We start from the raw sequence: 21,439 nt of genomic DNA, 5'->3' as shown, positions 1-21,439 counted from the left end.
AAAGAACACTAATGCAGCCATCACATTTTGTTTTTGGGTTTATACTACTTTAAAGAAAACATTCCCCAAGGGGAACATAAAGGCTGCCATTGCTGATTTCTAATTTTGTGAATGCTGGTTGCCTGGCCAAAACGCAGAGTCACTAATCCAGAAAAAGTATCTATGAGGACTTCTGACTTTACTCTAACTTTCCTAATGCGAATAATTGCTCATGGTCAGACTGATGCCACAAGATCAGTATAATACCCAGGCACCTAGCATTTTTAGAAAGAAGGCAACAATGACAGCCCCCATAACTTTTAGAGAAAAAAAATAATAATAAAATAGTACATAACAAGCCCCTGGTAATAATAATGTTAAACATTTTAATAAAAAGAAGGGTAGGCAGTCTGTCTGAGCAAAAAATAGCTGAGTTCTTGTTAAGTGACCATTGCAAGTAGCAGCAGCTGGGAGTCCCTGGAGGCTCACCGTTTGGAACCATAGATTCAATATGACTTGCACAAGTCTTGAACTCTACTACTCTACTACTACTTAGCATGCGAGTAGCATTGATACTTATACTACTAATAATAGTAACAATAACAGTTATAAGATGATGAAGTATGTAAATGTTTACTTATTATGACTATGGAGAAGAAGAAAAATACTGTTTAATACATCATGATGTTCCAAAATTCATACAACATGGAAGAGGGAGACAATATAAAAATTGTATTATTGGTTGAAATTCTTCAATAACAAGGCATTTTAAGATATGTTTTTATAAATGCTCATTTTTGGTGCATTGTTATCATTAGGTAATTTTCATTTTACTAAATACCTGAAGGGACAACATATTTTATGTGAAAAATCTATAAATATGTATGTATCATCTTTACTGCAAGCAACCCTACCTTGTTTACATTGTAAAGCTTGGAGCAATGCTTTTTTTTCAAAACTACTCATTGGAAAGCGACTTAAACCAGTGGTGTAATACAAGGAAAACATTTATGTTGTATGACTTTTTTTTACATTGCATTGTTGTATATCATTCAGCCGTGAAAAAAAATGTATCTGTAAATTGGTTGATGTCTCATCTCTAAATCTGTGTAGCTGTGTGAAACAAATGATGCATGCATCAGTATGAGGTTCACAAAAAGATTTACATTTCTCTGCTATTCTTTTTGGCTAGTTTTACTTATCTCTACACAGAACAATGATGAAACCTCTGAAGTGCTATAATTTAAAGTAAAGGTAAAACTGGTGACGCTTGAAAGCAAGGCAGCTTTGAATAGAAGATCATATGCTGCGACAATACAGTCTATATTTTATTTCCCTCAGCACCATGGAGAGCAACTGAAAGGAAGCTTTATCTTCTATGGCAGAAAAAATAAATGCCTTTTTTATGTGATTGACAAGGACATTGAAAAGCGCCAGAATGGGGCTAGAGGTTAGGTCTAGACCAGGTGGGTCATACTAATGGGGGGGAGTAAAAAAATGAAAATAGTCTTCTGCTGAGCTGGCTCCCAGCATGCTTTCTTATTGTCAATTAACAGTGAGTGCTATCTTCTCAGGGGGTTTCCATTCTACAAGATGATCTGTCATTCTCTTCTATATTCACTTCAGTTATCCAATCAAATTAAGGGGATTTAAAATTACCTTAGCTTTAGTAAACCAGTCCCAAAAATTACAGACAACTGAGATATTCAATGAATATTCAATAATTATTTTTATATCAAAACACAGGAAAATACAGTGGCAAGAAAAAAGTATGTGACCCACTTGGAATTAACTGTTTTTCTGTGATCCGATCCTCATCTAAGTCACAATAATAGACAAACACAATGTGCTTAAGCTGATAACACATCAAATTCGAATTTCTTGTGTCTTTATTGAACACACCCATTAAACATTCACGGTGCTGCATCTTTTTGAAATTGCTTGCCTCTCATGCCAAGGGAGCTATTTTACTTGTGGCGGCTCTTACTTAATCACGCACCTTGAGTCCTGTAAACTCACCTAATCCAGACTCTAATGCCCCGTACACACGATCGGACTTTACACCAACAAAACCGTGGATTTTTGTTCGAAGGTTGTTGGCTCAAACTTGTCTTGCATACACATGGTCACACAAATGTTGGCCAACAATTATGAACGTGGAAACGCAGTGACGTACAAGACGTACGATGAGCCCAGAAAAAGGAAGCTCAATAGCCAGTGCGGCTCCTTCTGCTTGATTCCGAGCATGCGTGAACTTTTGTGCGATGGACTTGTGTACACACAATCGGAAATTCCAACAACAACGTTTTGAATCCCTGCTATCGCACCCTAAAGTTTTAGATAAACAGCATTGTGTCGGTCTAAAGACTACTTTTACCAGAATGTCCAATCAGTCTCCTCTCCAGCCACGGTGTGCAAAGCCTACAAGGCTCACCTGATACAACTGGCCTTGCAGAGGTGAAAGAAAAGAGATCGACTTAAGTAACAACTAGAGCTGGAATTGACACAGGCCACCAAACGTACAAGCATCACCCCCCACATCAAATCTCACCTGCATAAGGCCAGGACTGAGATAAACATCTGCCTTACCAAGATATCAGAAAGACAGATGCACTGAGACAACCAAAAGTTTTATGCCCAAAGCAACAAACCTAGCACCATGCTGGTGAAACACTTGCGTCACCTTACTCCAGAAATAAAATCTATCACACTATGTATGAGCCAGTGTGTCCTCACTGGAGACCCAATAGAGGTCTGAATTTGAACACCACTTGGCCCACCTTTACCCAGCTTCTGGCTCCTTCTCAGTAACTCAAGCTGAAGCATTCTTCAGTAAGACTCGGCTCCCCATCTTCTCGGCACTCAGCCGGGAACTCGTAAATGCCGACATTACCACTGAAGAAGTCAAGGCTGCAATTAAAAGCCTCAAGGTAAACAAAAATCTGATCTGGATGGATGCACTGCTTTATTTTACAAAAATACTTACAACACTCATTCCACACTTGCAGTGCTGCTTCAATCATCCTAAATCAGGAAATTCCTTTTCTCTGTAATTCTTGGAGGCCAATGTAGTCATGATTCCTAAAATAAACACAGACCCACATTCATCGTTCAACTACCTACCTATATCTCTTCTAAATATTGATGTGAAAATCCTATTGCCAACTAGACTCAACTCACTTCTGGGGAAGCTTATCACCAAATACCAAAATGCAACCATGCACCAATCCAACTCTGCTGGTATGTCTTGATGTCCGCAAGGCTTTTGATACCCCATCTTCGAACTATCAGCTCTTTGCTCTTTGGAAGTGGGGTGTCAGGAAGATCCTGCCAGTAACAGAAGATCCGGACTTGCTGGTGTGCAATTGCAGGTGCCAACGCGCATACACGAGAGCGCACGTGCTCACGTGCGCATGGCCCCTGGCGCCAGGCGGGCTATTCAAACCAGGCTGACACACAGAGACATTGCTGTCTGATCTACAGCATTCCTGTGTGTACCTTGCTATCTGAACCTGTTCCTGTGTATTACCCGGCTTGCCTCTGATTATCCCAGCTATCTGCCTGCATCTGACCACCGGCCTGTCTTGACATTGCTCCTGCCTACTCCTCTGGTCTTTCTGCTGTCCGCCTAATACCAACCAAGCTTGTTCCAGTGACCCTGTTTCTGCCTCAGCCTTGTTCCAGTACCCCTGTCTGTGTATGGCCTGGCTTGTCTGACCCTTCTGAGTTCCAGTCCAGTGGGAATCTCCTTCCAGTCTGTTCCAGTCTCCAGTCTGTTGCACCTGCCTGTTGTTCCAGTCTGCTGACCTCCCTGCACAGTGCCACCTGGAATTCCGGACTGTCCTCCTTGCTGTTGATCCTGCCAGGCACTCGTGCTACTCTACACTCCTGTGTTTCCTGTTTACTCTACCAGGAGCCTCGAGTTGGAGGAGTAAGCGAGGCCTTCCTCCGCAGTTTGGGCTCATCTACTAGGTACGTGACATGATGGGGTTTTGTTGAGCAGTTCTTATCCACGATCTCAGCTCTGTGCGCCCAGCACTCGGCCACACCGACCTACGCAAGCTTTACTTATTTTCCAATCCGATGGGATATTAGGCAGGGGTGTTCTCTCACCCCTATATTTTTAATTCTGGGACTGGAGCCCCTGGAGGCAGCTATTCCAGCAAACCCAGACATCCATGGCATCAAAATAGTTGGGAAACACCATAAACTGATGCTCTTTACAAGTGACATCTTAAAGTATATCTCCTCTAGTCATACCACCCTCTCCAACCTTTTCAAAGTCCTCACAGATTCTGGACTTATTTCAAACCTACAAGTCAATGAAACTAAATCTAAAGCACTGAACCTTACCCTCCCCCCCCAACCAACTTCGGATTCTTCAAGATTACTATTGCTTCACCTGGCCATCCACCCTACCTAACCTGGGTTAATATTATCTTTTGAAACACTTTAAACCTCTTGGTTTAGGGACTTGGCCACTCTTCTTCTTTCATGGAAGCCCCTCCCCATCTCCTGGTTCGGCAGAATACATGCTATAAAAATGACCTAACTACCTAAGCTATTATTTCTGAGTTTTGCCGGTTCACATACTGAATTTTGAGGATTTTAAAACGTAAACTGCTACACTTTATCTGGTCCAATAACAGTCCTAAGTTGTGAACCTCAGTATTCTACCAAATGAAGGCTTGCAGGCAGTTTAGCGGTACCTTCTCTTAAGCACTATTTTATGTTGGCCCAAATATCCCCTCGGGTATCCCTGCATGGCACCCATGAAGTACCTATGTGGACCCACCTCACTGTAGTGGAATTTTCTCCTTTCCCCTTTAGACAATTTATTTTTGCCCCCCCCCACCCCCTTCACCTCAGAGACCTAGAATTTCTGACCCATCTCTACAACAATACCTTCAGCAATAGAACACTGTAAAATTCTCTAGTAACTTAATTTTGCCCCATTTGTCCCTATTTGGGATACTTGACACAACTTTATTTATTCCAGCCTATGACAATCCCCTCACCTTCCGATGGTGGCATGCGAGAGGAGTCAGGAACATATATGATTTGCTGACAATTGATGACATTAAATCTTTTGAATACCTACAAAAACAGTGGGAGTTGCTTGCTGGAAAAATCTTTTGCTATACTCAAATACAGCATTATCTCTCCAGCTTAGTCTCACATTGCACTTACTTTCCTAAATGCCTGACCCCATGTGAGAATTACTCTAGGAAGGACCCTCTAAGGGCTTGGTATCCGCCTTATATAGGTCTCTCATGGACTCTACTGGCCCCAGTAGACTCTTTTATATGGACAAATGGGAAAAAGATTTGAGCACCAACCTCAACCAGATGAGCTGGAATAACATATGGCTGGCTAGCTTTCTAGATTTGTCCCTTAATGTCTCCCCGCATTGTTTTCAGGGTTGTAACAAACGTGGTACACTTTTGCACATTTGGTGATTTTGTCCCAAGGCTTCCCAGTTTTGGATACAAGTCTACAACATGCTCCAGTTGGTCCTACACATTAACCTTACCCATACCCCATGGGAAACCTTTTTATATAGGTTTGTCCCACATCTTGATAAACATCAGAGAAGTATATCTATAACATTTACTTGAGTAATGACAGCTATAGTGACAGAAGTACAAATGTAATAATATCAAAAGAATATATAAAGAGACAGCATCAGGTAGAATATAGATACTCTTTCAAAAGTCCCTGCCCATTTCCAACAGTTTGGCAGACGATCAGGGCAGACATGTGCTTCTCGACATTGCTAGAGCTTACTCCAGTTTGGGCTGTGATAGATAAAGGGCTAGTATGTGAGTAAATGATCAATCAAAGTTGTTTGGACAGTGATATCACCTTTTAAGGAGGATAGAGGGCTTGGTCAGCCTGCATTCCTTAGGCATTAGGCCAGTTAAGCTAAAGCCATATTTATGTCCTTATATGGCCCCTTGACCAGGTATTGGAGAAGGCATTCTTATACATTAACAAGCCACAGGTAAGGAGAAATTAGGTTTCTCCATCACCCGTATACAGTTTTGCTGTATACTGCTTTAAAAAGCCAATAAATTATTTGTGAAATAAAATATGTGCAGAAACTACTAAAAAAGATAAAAAAAATTCAGTGCTGGAGGAAAGTGTAAGTGAACCCTTGGAGTTAATAGCTGGTTAAACCTCCTTAGGCAGAAATGACTTCAAGCAAGTGCTTTCGAAAGCCCTGGATCAGACCTGCACAACGTACAAAACTTTTTCAGCTCAGACATATTTGTAGGGTATCTGGTGTAATTAGCTGTCTTGAGGTCATTCCACATCATCTCTATGCAATTAAGGTCTGGGCTCTGACTGTGCCACTTCAAAAGGTGCATGCTCTTTTTCTGAAGCCAGCCTGTGTTGGATTTACTTTGATGCTTATGGTCATTGTCCTGCTGCATCACCCAACTTTTACTAAACTCCAGCTGGCCGACAGCCACCCTGACATTATCCTGTAGGGTGTTTTGGTAAACTTGGGAATTCATTTTCCCCTCGATGATGGCAAGTGGTCCAGGCCCTGAAGCAGAGAAGCAAGCCCAAATCATGATGTTCCCTCCACCATGCTTCACCATTGGGATGATATTTTGATGTTGGTAAGCTGTGCCCCCTTTTATCCATACATAGTGCTAAGTATTCCCCAGAATAATCAACTTTTGCTACATCAGTCCACAAAACATTTTTCCAGTAGTGTTGCAGTTTGCCAAGGTGCCCTTTGGCAAACTTTGTGTGCACAGCATTTTTTTAATTTTTTGAGAGCAGCGGCTTCCTCCATGGTGTTCTGCCATAAATACCTGTTACTCCATGAATATTCTGCATTGTGCCTTGGGAGTCATCTTGGCTGGGCTCCCACCTTCTAGGAAGAGTAGCCACAGTACTAAACTGTCTCAATTTATAGACAATTTGTCTAACTGTTGACTGGTGGATGCCTAAACACTTTGAAATTGCTTTGTATCCCTTTCCAGCATTATATAGATCAACCACTCTTGATTGTATGTCTTCAGAGAGCTCTTTTTTGCAGGGAATGGTTCACATCAGCTGATGCTTCTTATGAACAGCAATCTTAAAATGGATTAATACAATGTCAGCCAAGGATATGGGGAGTAGGGACATGGGGAGCAATCTTAAAATGTTTGAGTGTCTTTAATCAATCAAAGTAGCTCTAAACCACACCTCCAAACTCATTTCATTGTTTTCATTGTTTGGATTCCAGGTGTGCAAACTACTGATTCTAATTAGCTATCTGTTGAAGTAATTAGTTGTAGTTATCAGTTTAAGCTCCAGTGGCGGCTGGTGCTCCATTTTTGGGGGGGCGGCAAACAAAAATAAACATTGAAATCCATGCGTCCGACACCCTGCATGTAAATTAGGGTCCGGGCGCATGGATTAGGGAGTGACGCCCCCTGTTAAGTACATTGTGCTTGTTGTGACTTAGATGAGGATCAGATCACACTTTTTGGCAATTAGTACAGAAAACCAGTTCATTCTAAGGGGTTTTACATAATTTTTCTTGACACTGATTTTCTCTCAATTCCTGTTATGTCAGGAAGTGAAGGATTTTTTTTTCCAATGAAGTGGCAGATAACAATACAAACTGGAAAAACATTCCCACTCTTCCACATGCAGCCTATCGAACTGGAGTTTTCTTTGTTCCCTTTGGAGAATTTCATCACAGGCCATATTTCTTTCTGTTATGTTTCAGCAACAAATGAGAAAAAAAAGTCTTACCGCCTCCACCTCCGCAGGGTCATACCATACATTGATGTACGGGTGCTGTAATGCCTCATCAACAGATATTCTTTTAGCTGGATCTATGACAAGCATCTTTGATAAGAGGTCTCTTGCTTGACTAGCTGCATAAATAAAAGTAGTAGCAAAATTCACATTAGCTCAATAGGTAAATACTACATACTGCAGTCACTGTTTTGGAACACTATGTTATACAAACCCACACATTGGTCCTTTGTCTTGTAATGACACATAACATTTCATATATTATGGCTTCATGTGTTTATATATATATATGATTTTATATATATATATATATATATATATATATATATATATATATATATATATATATATATATATATATGCTATATACAGCATATTACATTCTGCAGACTGTTGTACACTGTATTGTCCATTAATACCTCTTGGATTCTGAACTAACCAACACTGCACCATGTGCACTCACTCACTAACTGCATTTGCACCCATACACATCTCTGCCGGCCACTACTGTCTACCATTTCTCTCATGCTCTTCTCCATCTACTTACCCCTGCGCCCTAGACCTTGTACCTAGAAAAGTCTGCATGCTGATACAAACAAGTACATTGAAATAAAAACAAGAATTACAGCATGTCATTATGTGTTGCTTTAATTTATTCTTAAAGTGGTTGTAAACCCTTACATATACCCAGTGAAGTGACTGGACTCAAGTGATACACAGAGATGAAACAATTGAGACAAACACACAGTATAGAGGGATATGCTTTGTTCACATTTCACATCAGAGGTTTAAAGCCACTTTAAATTGAACCTGAAAATAAATATGGGAGGTGTCATTGCTGATTTGTTTTTTGCAATGCAGGCTCTGGGGTTCCCAAGCTTATCCAGACTTCACTACCTAGAGAATCACTGACCTAGAACAAATATGAAGCCAGTGAAGTCCGTATGCTTGTTCAAGCTAAGTGACAAGATAGAGAAGCTAGAATTGGGATGACAGATATAGAGCCTACACCTTTAAAAATTAAGTCAGAAATGGCAGCTTCTGCATTTTCATCATCACAGATTCTTTTTAACACTATGGGGGTTATATATTAAAGGCAAATCCACTTTGCACTACAAATGCAAAGTGCACTTGAAATTGCACTGAAAGTGCACTTGGAAGTGCGGTTGCTGTAGATCTGAGGGGGACATGCAAGCAAAATAAAAAAACAGCATTTTAGCTTGCACATGATTGGATAATAAAATAAGCAGAGCTTCCCCTCATTTCAGATCTACCCCTCAGATTTACAGCATCTGCACTTTCCAGTGCACTTTCAGTGCAATTTCAAGTGCATTTTGCACTGGTAGTTTGCACTTGCCATGCAAACTGGATTTGCCTTTCGTAAATAACCCCGTGTTCCTTTTTTGGTGGTCCAGGATGTTGGAATTAGGAATGGCATACAGACAATTCTTGCACTCTTAAGGATACTGATAGGCATTAGCATGGGGGTTGATTTACTAAGGCAGTAGAGCATATTCACTTTGCAGAGTGAATTTTCTCTTGGGTTAGAGAATAAGGAAAAGCAATGCTAACTTCAATCAACCAATGATGTGTGAGCAAAAACTGCGTTTTCTTAATCTTTAGTGAACATAATTACCAGTAGGTATGCTTTGCAATGTAAATTTTCACTTAGTTCTACCTCATTCATCAAAGCAAAAATTCCCTCTGTAAAGTGAACATGCTCTACTCCTTTAGTAAATCTGTTGTAAGTGTCAAAATAACTGCATATATGATTTCTACAGCAAAACTTATTTTTCTGTGGATCTGGGAAGTCTCTGGGTCTTAAGCCCTCACTATTACCAGGACCTCATATTCTGCCTAACCAATCATAATTCCAATATGGGTGTCTTCATGACAAAATGAGGCTCTGAATGGGAGAGAAGATGGGAGTAGAATAGTAAGTCATTGTAGGCAGAGTCAGTTCAAAAATACTGGTGTTCAATGTGGAGGTTGGATGCAGAGTCCCCCGATAATAAAATAAATACTTTCAGGCACCAGGAAGTGTTAGTATTTGTCACTGCTGTTAGTATGATCTCTTCTGAATCACTTTTGATCAACTAAAAGGTCAAATTTAAGGTAGCCATACATTTACAAAAAAAATAATTATACAATGGTTGTACTGCACACAAATATGTACAGCTGTATCATACTAATGTATGCATGCATATCTGCACTACAGACACACTGTAGCAGTAATATCCAAGGTGTCTTAAGTAAGCACTTCAGTGAAAACCTAATTTAATCTAAAGCTAACCTAAACCCAGATATTCATAGTTTTTCCATGTTGCAGAAAAGAACTTAAGAATTGCATTTATACTACAAAATTTACCAGCACTCACTCATACTAGAATCCCTAATATAAACTACATTCTAATATTTTACATTCTACACATTCTTTACAAAATGACATTCTAATAGAAACAAAGGTTTCAGTTACAAACATGTGCAAATAAATGTGGTAGCCACATGCCAAATCAAGTCGGCATCTATATTTATTCAGTTTTCCCTAAAACTCACATACTGTACATTTTCCAATGCTGCTATATTTGCCACCATATTCTCCGGTTGCTTTGAACACATTTTATTAATTTCTGAACCCATACACTTTTCAAACCTTGCAAACATCACATTGGCACTTAAAAACAGCTAAACATCACCCCAATAAATGTCATTGAGATTAAGATATTTAAGTGCTAAATGACTGGCTTTGTATAGGCAAGCTACTGAAAACAGGAACTGTTGGAACTTGTGAGAGATCCATCTGTACTGATGATCCTGTAGAAAACTCCCAAAAAAACTTTTCAAAAACTTTTCATTGCTATTGCCGCAGAGCACTGCCCTCCATGAAATAAAACCTAGCTACTTGTGTGGTATATCAGGAGCTCACCTGACAGCCACTATTGTTTGCTTATTGCAGCAATCAAATTTTCCCTATTGTCTTGTATTGCAATCTTTGTGGCAGATTTTTGTTGATCACAATGCAAGTAAGTGGAGAGTTTTTTCTTATTATTTTCAACACATTGCCCATGGAGTGTAGCCTAAAATCAATTGAATTAAATTAAGCAGTAAGGAATGTTTCTGTTTGCATGTAGTGCAGTAAATAAAAAGAAATTTAGACAAGTCAAATTGAGTTTTTAAGAATGGACAATGCGTGGAGAAAATGACTACTGCAATTCAGATAATAAATGATCTAATAGAAAAAATCATACTGCTTACCTTTGAGTTTATTATGCTCTGAATCTGCTGGAAATAGAGAATCTGGGAAAAGTTTGGGGAATGTGAGACCAGCGTATTTGGGTCTATTTTCCACATAATTCCTAACCGTTGGTTGAAGTTTTTTCATGAACTCTGGACACGGTGTTCCCAGTTGCTCTATAACTTTGTTCCACTGATCAATATCTAGAAAATGCAAGTCAAGGAAAAAAACAGACTTTCCATTCAAATAGTGTATTCATGCAACCTTATAGAGCAAGGGTTTTCCATATGATGTTGAGTGTGAACAATCCAAGAGCCAATCTAAAACCTGGTGGTGTGTGTGTGTGTGCTTAGGGCACTTTTACAAGGAATTGTCCCTATGCTGGTCAAGTCAGGTGGAGCAGGGAGACAAACACAGTGATGACTGAACCATTCCATAAAAATAGGAAGGAAGAGGCTTATAAAAGACAAAACAATGTATTTGGCTTTCCTTAGTGTCATCAAAAGGTTCTGACACTTATTCAAACCTGCAGTCATCACAAAACCATACTACCCTGGTTGGGTATAAAAGTAGTATGTATAGCTCACATTTCTAGGAACACCACAGACTTGCCAAATGCAAAATTTAGATATCCCATCCTCATGAACATTTTGAACCAATATACCGTATAGTTAACACATGAAACTGGTAATATGGCAATAAGTCATTTTTTTAGTATTACATATTAATATAACATTTATATCATAACTGAAATGCACAACTATGATTGTATTGGATCCCTACTAAAAGTTATCATATTCTCAGTTGAAAATGTTGTTGTTCATTAATATAAAATAGATTCATTTACAGTAAGAATAAATGCCCTGATAATAGCCCATAATTGATGTATAGGGCTGAGAACCATTGTATTTCTTCCATGTTGTGCAAAGAAAATACTTGACAGGAAATCATTTGAGTAGAAAAAAAGTCTCCAGAAAAAAGCCCTAGAAACCAGTTAAAGGGTACATTTATAAAACAAGGAATATGACAGAGAGCCTACTGGGAATAATTGTAACTAGCCCTATTTTTTGGGTGCATCTTACTGAGAATAATTGTGACTAGCCCTTTGTCCTCTGTTGTCTTTTTTAGGTGTAGCTTCCACAGTACAAGTTCCTTTTAAATGCTGTCTGTGTTTCCGTTGGGGAGATTCTTCCTCACTTCCTATATCCAGAATGATAATATGGATTAGAGGAACAGTAAGTGATGTAAAATCTCTGCAATGGAAAAAGAGATAACAACAAAAAGGATCTTTGCCTTCCTGTCCCCTGTTCACCTCATTTCTTGTCCTGGTGGAAAGAGACAGTACTGTATAAGTGAAGACTGACAACCACAGTTACATACAGCCATAAAGATAACCATAAAGTCATCAAACAGAAATTAAAAACCCTTTTCAATTTTTTTTTTCTTCAAATAGTTAGAGTTGAGTTTTATGAAGTCCCTGAGAGATAGTCAAGAAATAGAAAACCCAAAATTACCTGTATGCAATTATGCAAGAAACAATATGAAAAAAATCAAACTGTTTTCCACTTACAAAGGAGGCATACTCAATTTACAATCTTAAACTCATTAATTTGCACCGCAAATGTACGATAGCCATATGATTGTTTTAAGTTTCAGTCTTACTCTGCAATTAGCTTTGTTGAGACAGGCTGGTCCATAGGGTAGGTGAAGTTATTGATATTCAAAGAACCAAATATGCATCAGAGGCAACACCTTAACAACCACTCCACCTCATCACTTGGGTTTTTAGCCCAAATGATTGCATTCAAATATCATTTTTAGGTCTTGATGGTACAGTACAATATCTGAAAGAATGGAATTGTAAAATTGGTCAAAGTCACAGAGGTCACAAATGGGAAAAAAAATACCCCTGCTAGAAAAAGGGATCTAAATTAAAATGAACATTTAATTACTGCCAAATATGTGTTATGCAAGCTCTGTGGTTGATTTAATGCAGGCATTGCAATAGTTTAAACTATTTAAGCATGTAAACTGTACAACTTGGATGTCAGCCTAACTGTAGCAATTTCTTTTTGTTACGGTCAGGTTTTATTTTTATCTGTGGCCTCATTTAGGAGTTTTTCCTTACTTGTCTCTGTGATATCTTGAAATGTGATGCCTGCAGAAGAAATGGGGGGGTGTGGAGGTCACCTGAACAGGAAGGCATAGACAGCAACTATGTAAAATATGGCTAGTTTAAGAGCTGGGATCATACATTCAAGAGGCTATTTCGTGCATGTTAATAGGCTGATAGTGTTGGATCACTGAATAGCCCCATCCATGAGTAAGTAGACAAAATTAGACTTTTTCCTGAGCCTCTTTAAGGCCTCTGTCACACAATGGTAAAAACCAGAGGATCTACCCCAGTTTTAACCCCCCCATCTCTGACTGCCTACCTAAAAATTACTATATAGCTGGAGGGGGTTGCACACATGTACACAGTATCGTAGCTGCTGCGAATTTTGTGCAGCTTTCAAGTTGACAGGAGACAGATTTATTTACTAAAACTGGAGAGTGCAAAATCTTACATATTTACATAGTTGGTAAGGTTGAATAAAGACACCAGTTCATCCAGTGACACCTGTGTAGGTGTGCTTGTTCATAATCATTTCCCATATCTCTGTATACTGTGCTCGCTAAGATACCAAGAGTTTTTCAAAACTACTTCCTGCTGACTTCAATACTTTATGCTGACACCACCAATTGTGGAAGTGAATGCCACACCCTTAACACCCTGACAGTGAAAAACCCCCATACATAGTTTAAAGTTAAACCGCTTCTCCACCAGTTTCATTGAGTGGCCCTGTGTCTTCTCATACTCCCTGAGACTGAATAGTTTATTCCCTATGACAGAATTGCCATTGAGGTATTTGTGAAAACCTGGTGCAACTGACCATGGTAGGCAAACAGCTTCTAACTTCATCTTGTTCAAAATAAGCTTTAATAGAAAAAAAAACACTAAAAGCAGATTTTGCACTCTTTAATTTGAGTAAATCTAACCCCTTGCCCATACAAGTCAATGAGGCTCTGCTGAAACTGTGAGCCAAATGCACTTGCAGTGCTTTAGTCCCATTAACAATTACCATTCAACAAAAAGATAGAAAAGAAAAGGTATTCAGGAGGTGGCCGGATCGCCTCATGAACGTCTGACGTAGGCTGCTTAGCCGCCTTCTGAAAAGCAATCTACCGCAGACTGCTTTTCAGAAACTGCCCAAGTTTGAACTTAGCCTGAGGGGGAACAATGGGGTACAGAAAATGTATTTTATTTTATTATGCAATGTGGTAAGCTGTGCTTTGTAAGCTTAATAAATATAATACTGTAGAAAAACTAAATCTCATATCACTGTAATAAATTTATCCAGGGTAGGGTGGCATCATTTGCCCCTGGCTGTGCCACACATCATTACCTGCAGCTACATCAATTACATGTTGTTAAACTGCAACACAATGGGGTTGATTTACTAAAGGGAAAAAGACTGTGCACTTTGCAAAATGCAATTGCCCTCTGCAAGTGCAGTTGCTCCAGAGCTTAGTAAATGAGCAGAAACTCTGCTGACTGCCATCATCCAATCATGTGTAAGCATTAATGCATTTTTTTTAATTTTCTTTGGTCATGATTGGGTACTCTTTGCAAAGTAAAGCCTTACCTCATTTACTAAGCTCTGGAGCAACTGCACTCGCAGAGGGCAACTGCACTTTGCAAAGTGCACAGCCTGTTTGCCTTTAGTAAATCAACCCCAATAATGGGTCTCTGGGTCTGCTCACCTATGAAATCAATGTTATATAATGGCAATATGGGAAGAAAGCAGTCATGGACCAGTGTATGCTGCTTTCACTGTTTACTTCCTAAAAATAGCATTCAGCTAGTGTTTAAAATCGAAAGAAAACCTTAATAATGTTTTAACCTTTACTGACAAACCAGCACTAGGAAAAGCAAATTGAGTTTTTTATGAGCAATCACTATCTTTTGTTGCTGCAGCTTTAGTAAGCTGCCCTCGTATACACCATGCAGAATGAGATTTTAAGTAAAACCATCTATGAAGTAGTAGTAGTATTACTCTATTAACCTCCATGCCCTTTTTCTTATGCCCTGTACACACGGTCGGATTTTTCGACGGAAAATGTGTGATAGGACCTTGTTGTGGGAAATTCCGACCATATGTAGGCTCCATCACTCATTTCCATCGGAAATTCGGACACACAAAGTTTGAGAGCTTGCTATAAAATTTTCTGACAACAAAATCCGTTGTCGGAAATTTCGATCGTGTGTACACAAATCCGATGCACAAAGTGCCACGCATGCTCAGAATAAATTAAGAGATGAAAGCTATTGGATACTGCCCCGTTTATAGTCCCGACGTACGTGTTTTATGTCACCGCGTTCAGAACGATCGGATTTTCCAACAACTTTGTGTGACCGTGTGTATGCAAGACAAGTTTGAGCCAACATCCGTCGGAAAAAATCCATGGATTTTGTTGTCGGAATGTCCGTTCGATGTCCGACCGTGTGTACGGGGCATAACTCTGTAAGGCAGATGACAAAAGAATATAGGGCCTGGTATATGGTACTGGACTATAGCACTTAGAAAAAAAAAAAAAAAATATATATATATATATATATATATATATATATATATATATATATATATATATATATATATATATATTTTTTTTTTTTTTTTTTCATCAATGCATTTAAAAAAAATGTCCTTTTATAAATTTTCATTTATTATATAACTCCTTTATATTTCATTGCACTTTACATTATCAAATAAAATTTTTTGAATTGGCATTGTAATTGTTGAGAGACTAAAAGATAACTATATATATTTTCTTTAGGGCATCTCCTAAGGTGTGAAAAATTTCTCTAATAACAATGAATAAAAAAGCATAGACGATAATAGCTCTAAATGGCTCAGAGTCATCAAATATTTATGCGTAAAAAAATAGAAACATAAGACATATGAAGGCAATCAAGCACTTTAGTAAGGAGCACTGAAGTGCCATTAAAAATTAATGGCACTGCAGGATGCCTGCTAAAAAAAGGATGCGCGTTTTTGTGTGGTAGGGGAATGTGCATGATTTTGCTTGCATTCCTTCATCGCACAAGTGTGAACGGGACCGTAGGGACATATTTATAAACATTCACCAGTGGATGGTTACAAGTGCCTTACATTTGCGATTTTTGGTAGCATTTGCAAAAATTTCACTGGGGACAGGTGGCTTAAGGCAAGGTTCAGACTTGCGCAAGTCAGGAACGTTCATGATTGTGTATGCAAATTTGCATGTGTTTCTGACCCGCAGGCAAAACAGGCTGCTCTTTAGCCAACACGTGCCATTATTAATAAATGAAATCATTGGCATAAATTAATTCTTAATGACAGCACCTCCATGTATCTGCAATTTTTGGATGCGCCAAATCACATAGTGCTGCGGCACCATGTGACTTGGTGTAGCGTGGTTTAAAAAAAAAAAAAGGGTTGGGGACTTCCAGCAGCCCATTCAAATGAATGGGCTGCTGTACTCAAACATGCCGCATATATATGAACCTAGGCTAAAAAAAAAAGTCAATGTTCTTTTTTATACAGTTTTATTTTTCATTCAGAAATGAAAAATGAAGTTTATAATGACATTCGGGCTGGTATCTCCATTGTAAAGACCCACCAAGCATGAGGACCCCTACCATACTGATTTAAGCCCTAGAGACCTTCAGCAGTGTGCTTTGAGAATTCGACACAATACAATATGTGATATCAAAAAGGAGATGTGGCATATTAAGTGATTTTTGGAAAACTATCAATCAATAAGATATGATGATATCACTTGATTTATCAAAGAGGAACCAGCGTCATGTGTTATAAAGGTATTGGATGCAATTTTTAACAGCTGATTTACAAATCTCTATTATTGGTGAAAACATATATCAGAGGTTAAGCTTACCTCAGCCTTCCACATTCTACAAGGGTGTAAACAGATTGTTATTGCACAGTATGGTAGTGTTCCAGACATATTACAGGAACACTGCTTAACAAAAAGAAATGTTGGTAAAAAAAAACACTTTATTTTTACAAATTAAATTGATATTCTGTGGCTCCTAAATCCCAACTAGGTAAACGAGCAGCAAGAAAAGCAGGGGGGGGGGGGTGGATGCCAACTTAAAGAGGAGTTCCACCCAGGGGGTCCAGTAAAAAAAAAAAAAAAAATTAAAAGTCAGCAGATACAAATACTGCAGCTGCTGACTTTTAATTGGACACTTACCTGTCCCTGGGTCCAGCGATGCGGGGGATCGAAGCCCCGCTCGTCTCCCCCTCCATTCAGCGGCGCCGGCATTGCTACTGTGGGCGCCGGGCTGTGGCTTCACAGCCTGGCACCCACTGCGCATGCGCGAGCGCCAAGCGCACCGTGATTGGCCGCTCAGTCACCTGGGACCTGTAATGGGTCCCAGATGATTGACAGGAGGGAGGGAGCAGAGCGGAGCCCTTCCTGTGCCGAGGGGGAAGTGATGTCACCAGCCCAGGCACTGGAAGGAGCAGACTACGAGGGACCCCCTAACAACAGGCATTTAGAGGTAAGTTAAAAAAAAAATCCAAATTTTTTTTGTTTTTTGTTTTTTTTAGGATTTTTCATGTATTTTTGTTTTTTTGGGTGGAACCCCACTTTAAGAATGGTTTTTGGTGCACAGTGGAAGTAACTTGCTGGGAGATTCTTCAAAGTATCATAATATGACAGAATTTTAAGAGCAATGTATGCTTAATGGTAAAAAAATAAATTCGAGGAAAAAAAAAATGTTAACCCTTCCAATACTATCAGTGCCATGGAAACATAAAATATTGCTTCTGCCCATTCCTTGTATGCTGAAATTCGAATGGATGCTACATATAGAATCATCATTGCCTAATTTTACATACATACTCATGAATATGTACTCATGACATCACAACAAAATCATCAAAGCACATTTGCATTATTTTTTAATCTCTAGTAGATTTATTCTATAAATATATGCATAATGCTTTACCCTATTATATGCATTAACTATGATAAATGTGATTTCCTTAAAAAAAAAAAATACCGCAAATGAATAAGGGTTTGATGTTAAAAAACTATAGTGCTTATTATTGATAATACATGTAAAAGCCCACGTGTACTTGAGATCTCATATAAGACCATTGTGTTTTACAATGTGAACAGAAGATGGAGCTCTAAGTTTTCAAGTGTACATCCTCTGTAGACAAATGAATGCATGTGGGTGGAAGTGGTTGCCAAGACACTCGTGAAAAGCATGAGATATTAACCTTGAGCTCTGAAATTCTGCTGATGAACTGAAGCACTTGAACAGAAGTCTATAGCTTGTAAAGGACATTAGTTAGTGGATTGCAGTATTCCTGCAGGACAAAAACCCTCTGTCTGTATAAAAATGGAACCCATTCTTCTTCTCTCCAAAAAACAAATCCATTGAACAGCTTGAGACTTCAGGTGGGTTACAGAACTGAAATATAGGCACATTTACATTTTCGTGCTGGGGAAAAGGCTCAGTAAAATACCAAATGCCATGTTTAAACAAAGATCTGGTCTTGGTGATCTATAATATATATGTGTATGTAAACATCTCACATGTCTTTCTCTAGTTCAGTTTGTTCAACGGGTTTGTTTATAATCGTTGAAGAAACAGCTTGCCAGTACCGGAAAACTTCTTTATAGATCAAGGCATTAAATATACACAATTATAGGTAAACAGCCAAATTTTTCACTAATGCATGTCCCTTTTTCATAAAATGTCACTAATGTACCTTTTTCATGAAATATTTGAAAAAAAAATTACATTTGTATTCAGTATTTAAACAAGTAACTCATTTCTCTATAACCTAATTCTTTTAACAGGAAGCTGGTGTGTAGATGCATTACGTAGAATACTGCTATCAATTAAGCAATGTTCTACTAAGTTCTGGCACCTGCACTCACAAAAAATCTCTCCGATGATGCGTATGCATTATGTATGCAGTCAAAAGCTATACTCAAAGCATACATCTCTACTGAATCTTTCAGGATTGTACAAGCAGACATCACTGATAGGGCCTAAAAGTGGCTCTATTAGCAAATAAGTTGTTATAATGAAAAATATCTGGATTTTATTTTGTTTCTCCTTTCTGAGAACTTGCCCCACATACTGTACTATCTCCCATCTATGCACTCCTCCCTGGGCTTCCCTCAATGAGAAGTATTTCTTCTACCTCTCAAGATGTGTTTTCACTCTCCTCCACCTTGTTTCTACAGCCTCCTCCACTTAGGTGTTGTTCATCTCTTCCTGTAGGTATTTAAGATTATCTTCTAATTGTCTAGCTGCTTGAAATTATTAAACTATCTTGTGAACATTTTAAGTATGCAATCCCAGCCCTTTGGCTTGTATCACAGTGACCTTGTTTATCATTTTCTGCACCTTGTCTTGCATACCCTTACCATAGTGTGTGTGTGTGTGGTGTTCTTCTCATGTACTCCTGGTCTCATCAACTGTTTGCAGATGTATCCATATTTCACCCCTTCCCTACATTTGTTGGTAAGAACCCTTAGTTGGCAAAACCTGCCCTACGCTTTTTGGCACCTTCCCCACATGACAGAACTCGGGCCTTCAAAACAGGCCTCACGTGCCCCAAGTGCTGCATTATGGTGTAGAGGGGGTGTGTCATGTGTTCCCCTAAAAGTCCCAAGGTTTTGACTGTGCCACTGTGGGGATCAGAGCGAGAAATAAACAGTGCCAATAGAGGGTGTCTAACGCTCTACTGACTTCCATCATTCGATCATGCGCAAGCAAAAATACTGCAACACTAAGGAAACCCATAGAGCACTGTTCCCTGTACCAACATGTAAGAAATTTGGTGAATCTAATGCAGCATGGTGCTGGCGTCCAACTAACTATTGAAAAGATAGGGAGCCACACTTAAACTGCTGTGTTATTTATTTATTCTTTTTTAAATCCTGCAAGGTTGATTGATCGATCAACTTGGGTACAAGTAGCCTGTAGCATTTTTCATGTGAAATATTGCCAGTGGCTATAGCTGCTAGCAATAATCACTGTGTGTTCTCCCGGTCGTGAGTCCCTGTGATTGCAGGAAAGAAAATCGCTCCATTTATGGCTGGCTTTAGATTTTCTTTTTTTTCTTTTTTTTATCAATCTGTGCCTCGATTTCTAAGCAATCAGTGGTGGAACCTCTGACACTATCTGAGCATGTAAAAGACTTCCTCAGCCTGTCAACCTTCAGCTTTTTCCCCTATGCACGGGTATCACCAAAATGTCACCTACTCAGCCTGGTCTATCCACTGGGAAGATAAACAAAGAAGTTGTTTGGTGTGAGCAGACTCAATTGCCCATTACCCTCAAGCCACTGCTGTATCAGTCTAGTAAGAGGTCACCAGGGACAGAGGCTCCACTGATCTAGGCATCAAATTTATAAGCAGAGAGCTCCGGTGAAATCAGTGCAGGAAGGGTTGGGTGAAATTAGCTTTGGGATGAAAGGCTGAAAAACCTCTGATGCTTTTTAGTAGCATTAGAAATTCCAAAACAAGCTGCTTTAAAACAAAGGCACAGATTAATAATCTGGGACAACTGTAGTTATTCCTGTTTTATTTTTACAGCATTTTTTAAAAATTTTTTTTATTTTTAAGGGCTTGTTGACACATGTCGCTATACTGCTACTCCTCTGAAAAGCGATCCTCCACCTACTGTAACCCTCAAAATGATGAACCACTGTACTGCTACTGCTTGCTCTGTACACAGTTGCAGGGCGGCTATAACGTAGCCCCATTCACTTGAATTGGCCATGTTTAGTGGTGATACCAACTGCCAAAAGTGAGGTGCCATCTAATACTTGCTGCAGCTGTGAAGCAAAGCATGTGCACAGCTTTGAGCAGCTGCATGTCCTAGTTTAAGTGAGGGGTCGGGGGCAGTGCTCAACCACCTGCTTTTACTAGCTCCTGGCATGTCCTATGTGTGCCTATATTGTTTTAGGCAGGGACAGACAGGCAGGGGTTCCACCACTTTTTTTGAAGGTGGGGGGAGAGCTGTGTGAATAGAAACATAGAACAAACCCACATATTGTGTTTTTCTAAAATTTTACTGCAAAAGTGGACATACACTTTAAGCCAGTTCTGGGGTGAAACTTATCGGAGGGAGTATGGAGTGCTGCCTGCATGGCTTTGCATGCCTTTGGGTACAGTCCTGGACAGAAATAATGGGACTTGGCATCAATTTTATGATGGTGAAGCAATTGTATTGTATTCTATTTTATGCAGATACCATACTCTATTTGTACAGGAGGACAATGTAAGCAAACCCTAAAAAAAATTTCTGTTCTGGTATATTGGTAGCCCATTCAAAATTAACAGGCTGCTAAATTTTAAGAGGAGCTCTAGTCTCCTGTGTAA

The 21,439-nt window shown here is 39.2% G+C and overlaps 1 protein-coding gene across 10 annotated transcripts in view; it reads right to left on the bottom strand.

Annotated features, from left to right (window-relative positions):
- The window catches only part of MAPK10 (mitogen-activated protein kinase 10), a 335,312-nt gene that overhangs the window by 16,483 nt on the left and 297,390 nt on the right, over nt 1–21,439 (bottom strand). For all 10 annotated transcript variants that reach the window (XM_073600094.1, XM_073600122.1, XM_073600104.1 and 7 more), the window contains 2 exons: nt 11,002–11,184; nt 7,741–7,865 (listed from right to left, as the gene is read on the bottom strand). In XM_073600094.1, the coding sequence (XP_073456195.1) occupies nt 7,741–7,865; nt 11,002–11,184 (308 nt within the window). The remainder of the gene's footprint in view (nt 1–7,740; nt 7,866–11,001; nt 11,185–21,439) is intronic.

This window comes from Aquarana catesbeiana, linkage group LG01 (assembly GCF_042186555.1).
Source record: "Aquarana catesbeiana isolate 2022-GZ linkage group LG01, ASM4218655v1, whole genome shotgun sequence".
Classification (NCBI taxonomy): Eukaryota; Metazoa; Chordata; class Amphibia; order Anura; family Ranidae; genus Aquarana; species Aquarana catesbeiana.
This window is presented reverse-complemented; position numbering and strand designations above follow the sequence as displayed.